General features: G+C 51.0%; 1 protein-coding gene across 2 annotated transcripts in view; it reads left to right on the top strand.

Annotated features, from left to right (window-relative positions):
- Positions 1-2,833, top strand: part of ankfn1 (ankyrin repeat and fibronectin type III domain containing 1) — a 140,425-nt gene extending 137,592 nt beyond the window's left edge. For both annotated transcript variants that reach the window (XM_038269697.1, XM_038269698.1), the window contains 2 exons: positions 2,324-2,546; positions 2,622-2,833. In XM_038269697.1, the coding sequence (XP_038125625.1) occupies positions 2,324-2,546; positions 2,622-2,818 (420 nt within the window). In that variant the 3' untranslated portion in view covers positions 2,819-2,833. The remainder of the gene's footprint in view (positions 1-2,323; positions 2,547-2,621) is intronic.
- The last annotated feature ends 12,917 nt before the right edge of the window (positions 2,834-15,750 follow it).

The following is a 15,750-nucleotide window of genomic DNA, read 5'->3' as shown; positions in this document are numbered from 1 at the left end:
CTCCAGCTGCTCCAACAGGTTTGGATAAATCAGGAAGGATGGAGGCTTGGAATCATTCTGTGATGTGAAGCCAGCAGTAATCAGATTACAAGCAGAACGGTTTGATATTTAGACACTATTTTGTCTGCAGAAGGAACAGCAGGAGGCGTGAAACGTTATTTTCAAGGAAACTAAGTATTTATTTATCCTGTTTTCATCCATTAAAGTCAATGTTATTTCCAATCCTGAGTGTTTGTAGAGGAATGATTCTGACCAGCAAACTCAGCAGCGCCACCATCTGTCTGCGTTTCAGAAAGCACCAACAAACTGGGCAAAATGAAGCGGGTGACGGCGCACTGTCACAACAACAGAGCAATAAAATCCCCTCTCTGCATTTAACCCCTCCCCATGGGGAGCAGAGGGCTGCCATAGTGGGACGGACAGGGAGCAGTGTGGGGTTAAGGGTCTTACTCAGGGACCCAGAGGGGCAGTCTGTGGGAGTGGGGCTCGAACTCAGAACCTCTGGATTCCGAGTGCAATGCCCTAACCACAACGCCCTTAAAGGTATACACTGCAAAAAAAAGAAATCTAAATTAGTAATTTTTTCTTTAAATAAGTGCATTTTTTCTTGAATTAAGGATTTAAGTGAGACACTTTGCCAATGGAACAAGACAATTTGCACTTAAAATAAGAAAAAAACAATTTCATTTTCTTTTTTCAAGTGCATGATATCTAGATACCTTATTTTAAGAGTAAAAATACTCATTTCATTGGCAAATAATCTTATCTACCTGCTCAAATTAGGGGTAAAAACCCTTAATTTAAGACATTTTTACTCATTTTGAGATCATTTTTGCAGTGTAGTGGAGGGTTTTCATGAATTTTTGAAAAGACCCGCCCTCTTTACTTTAAAAAAAAGTACAGCCCTGTACCCGCTCCAGAGAGGGAACGCCTATAAAACGCATGCTAGAGCGTGCATAAGCCCATTCCTGCTTTAAACATTGCCGTTTGCATCGCAAAAACTCATGCTACCTTCAGACGGCACGCAGCAGAAGTAGCTAAAATGCGCGTGCTGCTTCATTTTTGACGCTTCTACAAGTTTAATTCTGACACGCAGCTTTGCTGCTCTAGCTGCGCGGTGGTAAAGTGGGTCTGATGCGCGGTGGGCGGAGCTACCCTATCCTTTCTCTGCCTGGAACAATGGCAGCTATATTAGCTGTGATCAGCGGGTAGAAAGTAGTTAGAATCTATGTTGAAGTGAGAAAGTCCTCCTGAAAACATGGTCTGTGCAGTCAGTTCATCCAGATTACCGTCCTGCCTTCAAAGATTATTTCTCTGTGGGAGCCGCTCAGACCCCCACATACCGGCGCTGCGCTGTCACTGGGAATCCCCAGCAGCAGCTGCCTCAGGCCCGCTCGCCTCTCCAGGGTTTTCCCCTCCTGTTGGTGGCGGCTGGAAGTAGATGTTAGCGTTTTTCAGGTCTGTGCTACAAACTGCAGGCAGCAGGATAATAAAAGCCAACATATTCTGCTGGCAGGTTTCTACATTTGAAGTTAATTTAGGCGTTAATAAACTGTTTCAGAGGAGTGATCATAGCGCTCTGCATCAGCAGTGCTGCATCTGACTCCCTGCCAGCTCCCAGATCAGCTTCTCTCATTGGTGGATGAGGCGCGTCCAGCAGAAAAAGGTCAATGTTTCCAGCAGCTGCTGCTTCTGAAGCTCCTCAGATGCTCATGAGGCGCTGCTGCTGCTGCTCTAGACGCTGCAGGACCTCTGCTGCACCTAGATGTGCATCAACCATTGACTTTGCATGGAAACCAGCTGCTTCTGCTGCCTGCGGTCTGAACGTAGCATTATTTTACAAAAGAAGATTTGTAATTGTTTCCACTATGTCAGACTGACAAGTGAAAATGGGGACGAGCACGTAGGACGGCCTTATGATTGACAGTTAGGAGGACCACTGATTGAGATGATCCACCTGGAAGAAGAAGATCCTCCACTACACCTTTAAATATAGTTTCAGGTACTCGTCGTCTCCCGCTTTATCCGGAACCGGGTCGCGGGGGCAGCAGACTAAGCAGAGACTCCCAGACTTCCCTCTCCGCAGACACCTCCTCCAGCTCTGCTGGGGGAAGCCCAAGGCGCTCCCAGGCCAGCCGAGAGACATAGTCTCTCCAGCGTGTCCTGGGTCGTCCCCTGGGCCTCCTCCCAGTGGGACGTGCCTGGAACACCTCCCGAGGGAGGCGTCCAGGGGGCATCCGAAGAAGATGTCCGAGCCACCTCAACTGACTCCTCTCGATGTGGAGTTTCAGGTAGATAATTCTTATTTTTTTTGCTTCTGCAGCAGCTGGATGAGATGCGGCGCGACCTCCGCTGGATCACAGACGCCCTGCAGTACGCTCGCTACAAGCATCCCCGCGGCGGCGTCCTCATAACCTGCCTGGTGGACGCCAGCGCTCCAGATAGTGATTCTGGACAGCAGAAGACGGATTCCACGTCCTCCACCATGGACTACGTGCCTACGCCGCCTCCATCGCCGGAGCTCCGGCAGAGAAAGGCCATCAGTGGTGCGTATGAAGGGGTTCACCTTAGGGCGAAACTGAAAGCCTCATCAGAGCTTGACCCTGACCTCCGTCTGACAGAGTCTCTGCTCGGCTCCGATGAGGACGGCTCCTCTGAAGTGTTCCTGCCCACCGACAGTGACTATGACTCCAGCGACGCCCTGAGCCCCAGAGACATGGACCTGCTCTACTCTCCGGCCGCGGATCTGTCTCAGCAGCTCCTTCACTCTCTGGGGGGCAGCGCCCCCGATGTCCTGCAGATCCACGAGCCCAGGTAACGCTTTAGGAAGGCCCTGCAGCCATCTTTCTTTATTGCCTAAAACATTCTTTAACCGGACCCCCCCTCCCTCCTCAGGTACAGTGTTTGCCCACAGACAGACCTCCCCACCTTCGCTCCCGGGAGGGATCCTGTCCTACCCTCCTCCTCTTCCCCGTCCACAGATCTCCCCCTCCCCACCTCGCCTCAGCCCCCGCCTCGCTCCAGGACCCTGCCCACATCTCCCTCCCTCCCGCTGTCTCCCAGGTTCTACAAAGATCTCCCCCTGTCCTTCCCCCTTTGCCCAGTTCTTTCTGACACCACCAAGACTTTGGAGGGCCTCTCTCTGACTAAAGAGGGCCCGCTCCCAATGAGGGCCCTCGCCAATCCCCCCGCCAAACGCAAGCTGCTCTCCAGGAGCCACCGGGGGCAATACTTCAGCGGGCCCCAGCGCTGGCTCCAGGGCAACTCCGAGGAGAGTCTGACGGGGTCTCTTTCTGAGGGCGTTTACACCAAGCAGCTGGATGCTGACCTAACGCCACTGGGGGACCCGCCCCCGGCACAGGGCCACACCTTCGTCAGCCACGCCTCCTGCGTCCTGGAGAGCCGTAAGGCCCGGCACCGGGAGCTGCGGCCGCATGTTCGCAGGATCTTCGTGGAGCCCTGCAGGGACGCATCACCAAGCCAGCAGGAGGAGACTGTGACGGCTGCAGGAGTGTCGGTGGTGGTGGCCACGCCAGAGTCTGGAGAGGAGGGGGAGGAGCCAGAGGGAGCCATCGCCCAGGAAGTGGACTCGGATGACCAAACGAACGCTCAGGTCTCAGAGATCCTCAGCAGCACACTGTAGGAAGGCAGCAGCTCAGGGATGAGCGGACTGATTGTTCCATTAAAGCCACTGCAAACAACCGAGTCCGAGTCGTTTTACCTCATAACTCCTGGAAAAGCACCTACGACCCCCTGCCCCTCCCTCGCCGTCACGTTGAAGCTGAAATCTGCAGAAAAGGTCAAACAGTTCATGGCTCATCACTTTAAATCCGAAAGTTTCAAAGTTTGAACCTCTTTGCTCAGATTGGACCAATAAAGGCCAATAAAGGCGGAGATTAGAGGAACGTTCAGCCACATCATCAGCAGGTAGAGCTGATCTCCACAAACTGGGAAAGAAAAAGGAAACATCTGAACAGAGAAACCGTTGGTGCTAATTCTTCTCCAGCAGTTTTAGAAAGTGTTTCTGAGTTCAGTTTCCGTTACAGTAATCCATACTTTCCAGGCTCCGTTTTTAACATTGAAATTAGGGACGGGCCTTCCAGTAAACAGCTCCCCAAAAACGATGCAATCCTTCTCGTTATTCCCAGGAGAGGAAGGTTAGCAGCCGTCTTCATCCTCGGCTGCTTTTCCATTTCGCTCAAACAACAAATCCTTTCCCAGTGCAGAGGAAACAACTTTGTCCTTTATTGACGTTTGTTTAGCAGAAGGGAAAACAGAAAGGAAGTTTAAAGCGAAGGATGTGCATGGACTGGATTATATATATATAAACGTTTTATTTAGGTGGAAAACGCACTGAAAAAACATCCTGAAAGGAAATTACGCTTTAAATTAGCGGTTTAGTTGATAAAACTGGTTCGTACGCTAATTCCATAGGAAACAAGTGCATTGGTCTGTAGCTGTGGATGAAAGCTGGACGTGATGCACCTTGATGGCCTCCTCTGGCGCCTCCTCATCTAACGTTAAAGCACTGAAACTCTCTCCTGCTGATTTGGGGAAAGTTTAAATCTCGGTCTCAGAGCTTCGTACCTGAACTTTGTTGCCATGACAACAACAAGAACGTTTGGCCAGACAAGCTGCCCTACCGCCTGTTCGGATTCAGTTGCTGGTTCAAGTCCACCAAGCCTGAGAACCAATGGCATCGACTGTTACAAAAAAAGATCAATGCAACCAGAACCCAAGCACAGCGCCCCCTTCAGGACGCCTGCACGGCCCCCGGGAGTGGAACTGGACACCGTTTGTCCCCCTCCTGCACCCCCCCAGCCCCCCCTTCCTCAGCATGAACTGAATGTACGTTTTGGTCCATTTTGTCGACTCTGAGCTGGATGTGTCCTGATGTTTCAGTTTGAATTGAAAATAATGGATGTGTATATATTCTTACAAACAGAATCATCTCCAGTCTTTATCACATGAATTATTTTTTTATTCTTAAATCTAAAGATTGAATATGGCCTGAGCTGTTTTTGTCAGCATGATGTAGACCGTAGTCCTGGTTTTATTCCACTGAAGCTTTGTGTCCAGTTTGTGCCTCCTCTGAGTCCAGCATGATGACATCTGGTGAGGTCCGGTCTGCAGGGCTCTCCCTAGTGGTCTGCAGGGCCCTCCCTAGTGGTCTGCAGGGCCCTCCCTAGTGGTCTGTATGGCCCTTGCCGGCCCCCCTGGTGAGGTCCGGTCTGCACAGCCCTCACTAGTGGTCTGCAGGGCCCTCCCTAGTGGTCTGTATGGCCCTCCCTAGTGGTCTGTATGGCCCTTGCCGGCCCCCCTGGTGAGGTCCGGTCTGCACAGCCCTCACTAGTGGTCTGCAGGGCTCTCCCTAGTGGTCTGCAGGGCCCTCCCTAGTGGTCTGTATGGCCCTTGCCGGCCCCCCTGGTGAGGTCCGGTCTGCACAGCCCTCACTAGTGGTCTGCAGGGCCCTCCCTAGTGGTCTGCAGGGCCCTCCCTAGTGGTCTGCAGGGCCCTCCCTAGTGGTCTGCACAGCCCTCACTAGTGGTCTGCAGGGCCCTCCCTAGTGGTCTGCAGGGCCCTCCCTAGTGGTCTGCAGGGCCCTCCCTAGTGGTCTGCAGGGCCCTCCCTAGTGGTCTGCAGGGCCCTCACTAGTGGTCTGCAGGGCCCTCCCTAGTGGTCTGCAGGGCCCTCACTAGTGGTCTGCAGGGCCCTCCCTAGTGGTCTGCAGGGCCCTCACTAGTTGTCTGCACAGCCCTCACTAGTGGTCTGTATGGCCCTTGCCGGCCCCCCTGGTGAGGTCCGGTCTGCACGGCTCTAACTAGTTGTCTGCACGGCCCTCCCTAGTGGTCTGCAGGGCCCTCCCTAGTGGTCTGCAGGGCCCTCACTAGTGGTCTGCACAGCCCTCACTAGTGGTCTGCAGGGCCCTCACTAGTGGTCTGTATGGCCCTCACTAGTGGTCTGCACCGCGCCCTCACTAGTGGTCTGCACGGCCCTCACTAGTGGTCTGTATGGCCCTCACTAGTGGTCTGCACCGCGCCCTCACTAGTGGTCTGCACGGCCCTCACTAGTGGTCTGTATGGCCCTCACTAGTGGTCTGTATGGCCCTCACTAGTGGTCTGCACGGCTCTAACTAGTGGTCTGCACGGCCCTCACTAGTGGTCTGTATGGCCCTTGCCGGCCCCCCTGGTGAGGTCCGGTCTGCACAGCCCTCCCTAGTGGTCTGCAGGGCCCTCACTAGTGGTCTGTATGGCCCTCCCTAGTGGTCTGCAGGGCCCTCCCTAGTGGTCTGCAGGGCCCTCACTAGTGGTCTGCAGGGCCCTCCCTAGTGGTCTGCAGGGCCCTCACTAGTTGTCTGTATGGCCCTCCCTAGTGGTCTGGAGGGCCCTCACTAGTGGTCTGCAGGGCCCTCCCTAGTGGTCTGCAGGGCCCTCACTAGTGGTCTGTATGGCCCTCACTAGTTGTCTGCACGGCCCTCACTAGTGGTCTGTATGGCCCTTGCCGGCCCCCCTGGTGAGGTCCGGTCTGCACGGCGCCCTCACTAGTGGTCTGCAGGGCCCTCCCTAGTGGTCTGCACGGCCCTCACTAGTGGTCTGCACGGCTCTAACTAGTGGTCTGCAGGGCCCTCCCTAGTGGTCTGCACGGCCCTCACTAGTGGTCTGCACGGCCCTCACTAGTGGTCTGCACGGCCCTCACTAGTGGTCTGCACGGCCCTCACTAGTGGTCTGCACGGCTCTAACTAGTGGTCTGCACGGCCCTCACTAGTGGTCTGCACGGCTCTAACTAGTGGTCTGCACGGCCCTCACTAGTGGTCTGCACGGCTCTAACTAGTGGTCTGCACGGCCCTCACTAGTGGTCTGCACGGCTCTAACTAGTGGTCTGCACGGCCCTCACTAGTGGTCTGTATGGCCCTTGCCGGCCCCCCTGGTGAGGTCCGGTCTGCACAGCCCTCACTAGTGGTCTGCAGGGCCCTGCCTAGTGGTCTGCACGGCCCTCACTAGTGGTCTGTATGGCCCTTGCCGGCCCCCCTGGTGAGGTCCGGTCTGCACAGCCCTCACTAGTGGTCTGCACAGCCCTCACTAGTGGTCTGCACGGCCCTCACTAGTGGTCTGTATGGCCCTTGCCGGCCCCCCTGGTGAGGTCCGGTCTGCACAGCCCTCACTAGTGGTCTGCACAGCCCTGCCTAGTGGTCTGCAGGGCCCTGCCTAGTGGTCTGCAGGGCCCTCCCTAGTGGTCTGCAGGGCCCTCACTAGTGGTCTGCAGGGCCCTCCCTAGTGGTCTGCAGGGCCCTCACTAGTGGTCTGCAGGGCCCTCACTAGTGGTCTGCAGGGCCCTCACTAGTGGTCTGCAGGGCCCTCCCTAGTGGTCTGCAGGGCCCTCCCTAGTGGTCTGCAGGGCCCTCACTAGTGGTCTGCAGGGCCCTGCCTAGTGGTCTGCAGGGCCCTCCCTAGTGGTCTGCAGGGCCCTCACTAGTGGTCTGCAGGGCCCTCACTAGTGGTCTGCAGGGCCCTCACTAGTGGTCTGCAGGGCCCTCCCTAGTGGTCTGCAGGGCCCTCCCTAGTGGTCTGCAGGGCCCTCACTAGTGGTCTGCCGGGCCCTCCCTAGTGGTCTGCAGGGCCCTCCCTAGTGGTCTGCAGGGCCCTCCCTAGTGGTCTGCAGGGCCCTCACTAGTGGTCTGTATGGCCCTTGCCGGCCCCCCTGGTGAGGTCCGGTCTGCACGGCTCTAACTAGTTGTCTGCACGGCCCTCCCTAGTGGTCTGCACGGCTCTAACTAGTGGTCTGCAGGGCCCTCACTAGTGGTCTGCACGGCCCTCACTAGTGGTCTGCACGGCCCTCACTAGTGGTCTGCACGGCCCTCACTAGTGGTCTGCACGGCTCTAACTAGTTGTCTGCACGGCCCTTGCCGGCCCCCCTGGTGAGGTCTGGTCTGCACAGCCCTCACTAGTGGTCTGCACGGCTCTAACTAGTGGTCTGCACGGCTCTAACTAGTGGTCTGTATGGCCCTTGCCGGCCCCCCTGGTGAGGTCCGGTCTGCACGGCCCTCACTAGTTGTCTGCACGGCCCTCACTAGTGGTCTGCACAGCCCTCACTAGTGGTCTGCACAGCCCTCACTAGTGGTCTGCACGGCTCTAACTAGTGGTCTGCACGGCTCTAACTAGTGGTCTGTATGGCCCTTGCCGGCCCCCCTGGTGAGGTCCGGTCTGCACGGCCCTCACTAGTTGTCTGCACGGCCCTCACTAGTGGTCTGCACGGCCCTCACTAGTGGTCTGCACGGCCCTCACTAGTGGTCTGCACGGCCCTCACTAGTGGTCTGCACGGCCCTCACTAGTGGTCTGCACGGCTCTAACTAGTTGTCTGCACGGCCCTTGCCGGCCCCCCTGGTGAGGTCTGGTCTGCACAGCCCTCACTAGTGGTCTGCACGGCTCTAACTAGTTGTCTGCACGGCCCTTGCCGGCCCCCCTGGTGAGGTCTGGTCTGCACAGCCCTCACTAGTGGTCTGCACGGCTCTAACTAGTTGTCTGCACGGCCCTTGCCGGCCCCCCTGGTGAGGTCCGGTCTGCACAGCCCTCACTAGTGGTCTGCACGGCCCTCACTAGTTGTCTGCACGGCCCTTGCCGGCCCCCCTGGTGAGGTCTGGTCTGCACAGCCCTCACTAGTGGTCTGCACGGCTCTAACTAGTTGTCTGCACGGCCCTTGCCGGCCCCCCTGGTGAGGTCTGGTCTGCACGGCCCTCACTAGTTGTCTGCACGGCCCTTGCCGGCCCCCCTGGTGAGGTCTGGTCTGCACAGCCCTCACTAGTGGTCTGCACGGCTCTAACTAGTTGTCTGCACGGCCCTTGCCGGCCCCCCTGGTGAGGTCTGGTCTGCACGGCTCTAACTAGTTGTCTGCACGGCCCTTGCCGGCCCCCCTGGTGAGGTCTGGTCTGCACGGCCCTCACTAGTTGTCTGCACGGCCCTTGCCGGCCCCCCTGGTGAGGTCTGGTCTGCACGGCCCTCACTAGTTGTCTGCACGGCCCTTGCCGGCCCCCCTGGTGAGGTCTGGTCTGCACAGCCCTCCCCAGCCTCTCGCACTCAGAGCCTTTGGGTTTGTGTTCTGCTTTCCCTTCGATAATTGTTGTTTTTTTCTTGTCGGTTTTTAACCAGCGGGAACCAAAAGCTGCACCTGTTTTCTTCATGATGTTCAGAAGTGATGGCATGTGGACCTGCTGGAACATGCTCACCTTCTTAACACATATGCACAGTATTAAAAAAAACAGGCAGAAAACATTAAAAGACGTTTTCTACCGTTTGCACATTCTGATTAAGGAATAAAAGCTAATTGAAGATCTGATGCAACAGGGCATTAACTGTGGCAGCTTCTGTTACTCTAGATTTATGAAAAAGGAAAACAGCCAATGAAAAAAACTCCACCTTAAGGAGTTCTGGCTTTAATCTAAGATTTTTACTTCTTTTCTCTCAGAATTATTAGAAATTTCTCGAGAATTTTGACATTTTTTCTCTCAGTAATTCTGACTTTAACGCAGACCTTACTTCTCTGTTAGCAGAGCCTGTTGCTAAGCTAGTTGCTTAGAGTCGCAGGTTTGCCTTAAAGTCAGAATCCTAGAAAACGATTTGTTTTTCTTCTCATAAGTGGAGATTTTTAAATTGGCCTGAATCCGTTTTTGTAAAGAGCTGATGCTGGAGATGAATGAAGAATTAACCTGTGAGTTTGGTCATGTTTGAATGTCTTATAGTGAAGTGTCAGAGTTCAGCTTTTCAACCAGACATGCACTAAATGTATTTACATGTTTCTGCTGCAGGTGTCTGTGTTTTTGGCATTTAACGGTTTTGGCTGAAATAAAAAAAATAACTAAAGTAAAATCAGAGCTCTGTGTCGTTTGTTTCAAAGAAAACAAATTCCTCAAAAAAACAGCTTGGATTTAATTTGTTCTGTTAAAATATTAGAAAAAGCGTTCATCCGTTTCTATTTGCATGTTTTCTAAACTAAAACCAGGCTTTGTTGGGCTGCTGGATAAAACCTGGAACTAAACGCTATTTCTGACATTTTGAATTGAAAAATCTTCCTGGATGGAAGAGAAACGTCTTCAGACAGATTCATGAGGTAGACCTAATGGCGTAAATATCGCTAATCAGAGAATGCAGTTGCTTAGGAGCCCCCGACCTTTTAGGGGCCCCGTCACTCACACCTGATGGGCCCCCTACGCAACTTTAGACTAAGACGTCTCTTTGCAGATGTAATGGTGCGAAAAATTCCTCTTAAACCACCTGATACTAAGATGACTGACCGGACCGTATTTATACGGCAACACATGTCAGATTTCACCATGATGGTGAGCCGCTTAAACACGACACCAACAGCAAAGCAGACACTTTTAATTACTCTGTTGATAACTGTGTATAGTTCATTAGACGGTTGGTAAAAAATACGTTTCACACCACAATAAAGATCTTAAAAGAACAACGATTTGAGTATTTTATTTTTTACACTGTGACTTGGAATTATGGGTAATCCAGAGCGTAGATTAAAACCGTTATGTACAATGTGTTAGCGACGATGGAAACCAAAATGAGGAACTTAAGTGGATTCCAGAAAAGAAAAAGCAAAGAAGAGCTGCTGGAAGAATGGAAAAAACTTCCCAAAATAAAGACGTTCTTTCAAAGAACGGCAGAGGGAGAGGAGGACGCTGCTGCAGCGAGTACAGATGGCGACCAGGAGAGGAATGGAGAGAGCGTGGGTGAGGAGGGGGGGCTGTGAAGCTGAAGGTAGCCCAATAAAACTCATTATACAGCAGAATATACTACAGTATATCCATGTCTGGTGAAGGTGAAGAATGAAGGGTGTAGGTATGGGGCAGGTTTCGGGTCGGTTGTCTGCGGCGGCGGGGGGAGAGGTGGTCGTATTTCATATCGGGCCCACCCAGATAATGTTGCTTACGGGCCTATTGTTGTATCGTTACGCCATTGGCTAGACCCTTAATCCCACCCTGCTCCCCGAGCGCCGCACAATGGCAGCCCACTGCTCCCCAAAGGGAGGGGTTAAATGCTGGGAGGGAATTTCATTGCTCTCTACTTATGACTTAGCCTGACGTAGTCCTACTCAATTCTAGTCAGAATGAGTCTGATGCTGCTCCATAGAGCTGTGATTATGGGGCGTGTTTCGAACAAACCAGGAAAAAAAATGCTTCTGCACTCAATTGGATAGACCTACAACCAATAAGAGCAACGGAGTGCGAGACGTATGTTAAGCCACGCATAGTTGTTGTCAACAAAAATCAAAGCGTGCAGTTGCACGCCTAGAATCAGAAGATGAGCCTTGATCGCGTTTCTCTGTTCCTCTTTTAAAATTAATTTGCTGTCGATATCTTCTAGAACAGACCTAATAGCAGAATCTACTCACCTCAACTCTCCAGCTGCAGCCATTGTTGTTGTCACCCAAGCGCGCTTTGGTCACGTGGTTGATTACGTTACTGTTGATCAACTGTCCATCATCGTATAAAGCCCGCCCTGACAATTTGATTGGATCGCCAGATATTGTGCGAGCATACTCGCGCTACTATTGAGCAATGCCAGACCGAACTTCCCGACCTCAAACGTTGTGGGCGGGACTAAGTTCGGAATGACACCCAGGCTACTTATGACTGGGATGACTAAGAATTTTAAAAAAACAGCCTGTTCATCTAAAGATGGTTTGTCTTAAGCTCTCGTGAAGGGTCGTTAATTTATGCCAAAAATTTAAAAACTATTATTTATAAAAACAGAATGGGAGATATTTTATTCAATTAAAATACTAACCCTTTCATGCATAGTGGTCACTACAGTGCACAGCTGTTTAAAAGTGCTTTTTATATATTTAGATATATAGATGACTTCAATTTTGGAAACTTTTGCATAAAGTCCAAGCTATTGGAACCTATTGCATCATCCCATACAGAAAAATATAATTTGCTGATTATTGCAAAAAAAAAAAAAAAGTCAGTGAGACCAAGATGGCTGACAAACGGAAAATAGACCAAACGCCTCGGATATTTAGGCTTCCGCATGTAGAGGAGCCACCATTCCTACACAAAACCAAATTACAACTAGAAAACTAAACTAGAACTAGATCTATGCAACTGCTTTGTTGGTAAATTGATTTTCTTTACAGTATAAAATGCATAAAGTGTACTTGAGTAGACAGATAAATATTTATTTGTAGAATAAAAATAGAAAAAAAAATTAAACCTTGTTTTTCATAAGAATGTATAAAAATTTAGAAAAATCCTGCCTGATTTGATCATAATTCAAACATCAGAGGGATAATTATAATGCAGGTTTGTTGACCAGGGATAATTTCCACGGAAATCAAAAGCAAAAAAATTTTTTAATTAAACCTTTTCTGCTGTAAGACGATATGAAGGGAAATAGCATTTAGGTCGATAACGGCCCCAAGCAGCCATCAGTACAGGATGTGAGGTCATCGTTCATCATGAATCTCCCGCCTGTCATGGCGGTGCCTAAAGGGAACAGATCATCTGCTGGAAGTGGTCCATCTTGTGTTTTTTTTTTTACATAAAGCTGGATGAAGGCAGCAGATACAGAAGCTAAAAATCCCAAACCAGCCAGAAATCTGCATCAGAGCAGAAGTTCTGCAGCAGCTATAGACTCTTTCCAGAAACTTTGTGGGAAAAATGTGAAACGCCTGGAATCTCCTGCCCTTCGGGGTATTGGTCAGCGCCGCTCCAAACCACAGGAACGCTGCTGAGGAACAGTCCTTCACTTTCACAAGTAGGACATGTTTTTCTGATCCCGGGTCTCTGGGATTCAGAACCAGTAACACGGACCTTCAGATCCGTGTCTGTCGGTGCAAATCGAACATTAAATAGTATAAAAATGGAGAAATATTAGGCTATAAAACGCCCGTCTGTAAAAGAGGGAAATGTGTTTCAGCTTCGGGAAAGACTCTCAGTGCTGCTGTACGTGAGACAGAAACGTCTTCTGCTCTGGAGGCAAAAGATTAACATGATGAGCAGGAAAGTGCTGGAAGGTTTGATCAACGTCAGATTTCTGTGTGAGGGAATCAGAATGAAAACATGACGTCATCTGACTGGCTTATCATCAAAGGCTTCTTTCCATGACATACGGATGCAGACACACATGTTCCGAATCATTCGCTCCTTTGATTGTAGGCGGCAGGGCTGAGATACGGAGCCACGCCGTGGATAAGTGGCTCAGCGTTCCACTGAGGGACTCCTTCGGTGCTGATCTCCTCCTAGATGTTCCGTCTGATGTTTCCTGCATGCAGCCTCCGTCTAATCTCCATGTTGGATCAGCGGGCCTCCCAGGATGAAGGACAAACCGGCCGCCGTGCCGTTCATGACCCGGCCAGATGAAACCCAGGAAAGGATCTTTTGTTTGTTGTTTGTGTCGTTCCTCGTTGTTTTTCCCTTCTGAGCAGCTGCTTTGATGGCGAGATGGCCGGGGCCGATTTGGACGCTTCATTTGGGAGAGACGGCTCCAAGGTTGTGGAATCAGCTCAACCAAACTATTACAGACACGATAACAAGCTGATATGGTGCTACGCGTTTAGTGCTCTGAACCCAGAGTCAGAAGGAGCCTCCATTCCAACTCGATTCAACCTGATCAGTTCATCTGTGCGGGGTCAGGATCAGGGTCAGACTGAACACATTGATTCATCATCATCAGACTGAGCTCCTCTGAAGCAGGAAGTTTGTTGCTCTGGACCACGTTTAGAAAAACATCAGCAATGACTTTAGAGAAGCCAGAGGTGGTCAGCATCACAGACACCCTCACCTGGATGGAAACACCACCTCACTGGTCCAAAGGGCCCAGAAGCGCTTGGACTTCCTGCGGAGGATGAGGAGAGCCCACCTGCCCCCCCCCATCCTCCCCACCTTCTCCAGAAGCACCATAGAGAGCGTTCTGAGCAGCTGTCTCACTGTGTGGTGTGGAGGCTGCAGAGCCTCAGACTGGAAGAAGGTGAGAACAGCAGAGAGGATCATGGGGGCTCCTCTTCCCTCCATTAAAGACATTTCATCCCAGCGCTGCGTGTCCCGAGCCCGTGACATCATCAATGACCCCTCACCCCCCCACCATGGACTGTTCTCCCTGCTGCCCTCTGGGAAGAGGCTTCACAGCATTCAATGCAGGACCAGCAGGTTCTGCAGCAGCTTCTTCCCCACCGCCATCACACTGAGGAATAAAAAATAAAGAAAAGCTAAATGTTGGAAAAACTATTCCCCTCTTATTCCCTCTAACGACCCCCCCTTCAGAGACATAGACAGGTATGGGCATTGCAGGCTAACAAAGGGGGGACCCGTTCATCTGTTTCTATTTGCATGTTTTCTAAACTAAAACCATTTCTAAAACTAAAACTATTTCTGACATTTTGGATTGAAAAAGCTTCCTGGATGGAAGAGAAACGCTTTGCAAACTGAACCGCTGAGTGAAAGGAAGAGAGATTAATAGAGAAGCAAACACTGACTTAAAATTTAGATGCAGTGATCCCCTATAACCTGGAGGGGGCGCCGAACAATAGATCAAACCAACATAAGAGCAGAATTTTAACTAATGTGCAGTAAATTGGCAGAATAACAGCTGGGATGTTGTCAACAACACTTTTTGACTATATTAGCAAAGAAAAGTGGATTTTAGGGTGGGTCGTCCTTTAACATAAATTTTTGTAGCTTCATCTGGTCTGTTCCTGTTTGGCTGTGACTCCATCCTGGAGAGAAATATCAGCTGTGCTGCTGCCATCAACACCTTTGTTTCTAGATGTTGGAGCTTGGCCTGTTTTAGAGCAGTGCTCTGTACTATAAGAAGGTTGCAAGCAGCCAGTTTGATCCCTACAGCCTCCACTCTGGGTTCCTGAGCAACACCCTTAACCCCACACTGCTTCCACCATCATCTTTCCTCTTCCACTTAGAATTCAATTTAATTCAATTCAGTTTATTTCTATAGCTCCAATTCCCATCATGTCATCTCAGGTCACTTTCCAGTTCACCAGATCATCCAGTCAGATTGATTCAAAGTTTTCTATCTAAGGAAAACCAGCTGATTGCATCGACTCATTGACTCTTCAGCAATCCCTCACACTAAGCATGCTTGTAGCGACAGTGGAGAGGAAAAACTCCCTTTGAACAGGAAGAAACCTCCAGCAGAACCAGGCTCAGTGTGAGCGGCCATCTGCTGAGGCCCACTGGGGTTCAAGGAGACAGAAGCAGGCATAGAAAAAGAAGCATAGATACAAAAGGCAACTAATAATAATAATAATGAATTTTATTTATCATGCACTTTACATTTGATTTCAAATCTCAAAGTGCTACAAAACAAGTTTAAAAGACCATAACATTAAAAACAGAGTAAAAAGACAGTCATTAAAATCAATACATTAAAAGGCATACGTAGCCTATTAAAGAAAATCTAAAATCAACAATTGTAGGAATTTCTAAAAAGGAAAGTTTTTAGTCCTTTCTTAAAACAATCCACCGTCTGTGGGGCCCTAAGGTGGTCTGGGAGGGCATTCCACAGACGGGGAGCTGCGGCTTCGAAGGCCCTGTCGCCCATTGTTTTTAGCCGTGTCCTGGGTGGGGCCAGACGGTGCTGTTGGCCTGACCGGGTCCGGGAAGAGGTGTGTGGTGTGAGCAGTTCAGGGAGATACATGGGGGCCGCACCGTGCACACAGTGATGGGTGTGCAGAAGAATCTTGTACTCTATACGGGCGTGAATGGGCAGCCAGTGTAAAGTGTGAAGG

The sequence above is a fragment of the Cyprinodon tularosa genome, unplaced genomic scaffold (genome assembly GCF_016077235.1).
Source record: "Cyprinodon tularosa strain WSP-4 unplaced genomic scaffold, ASM1607723v1 ctg736, whole genome shotgun sequence".
NCBI lineage: Eukaryota > Metazoa > Chordata > Actinopteri > Cyprinodontiformes > Cyprinodontidae > Cyprinodon > Cyprinodon tularosa.
This window is presented reverse-complemented; position numbering and strand designations above follow the sequence as displayed.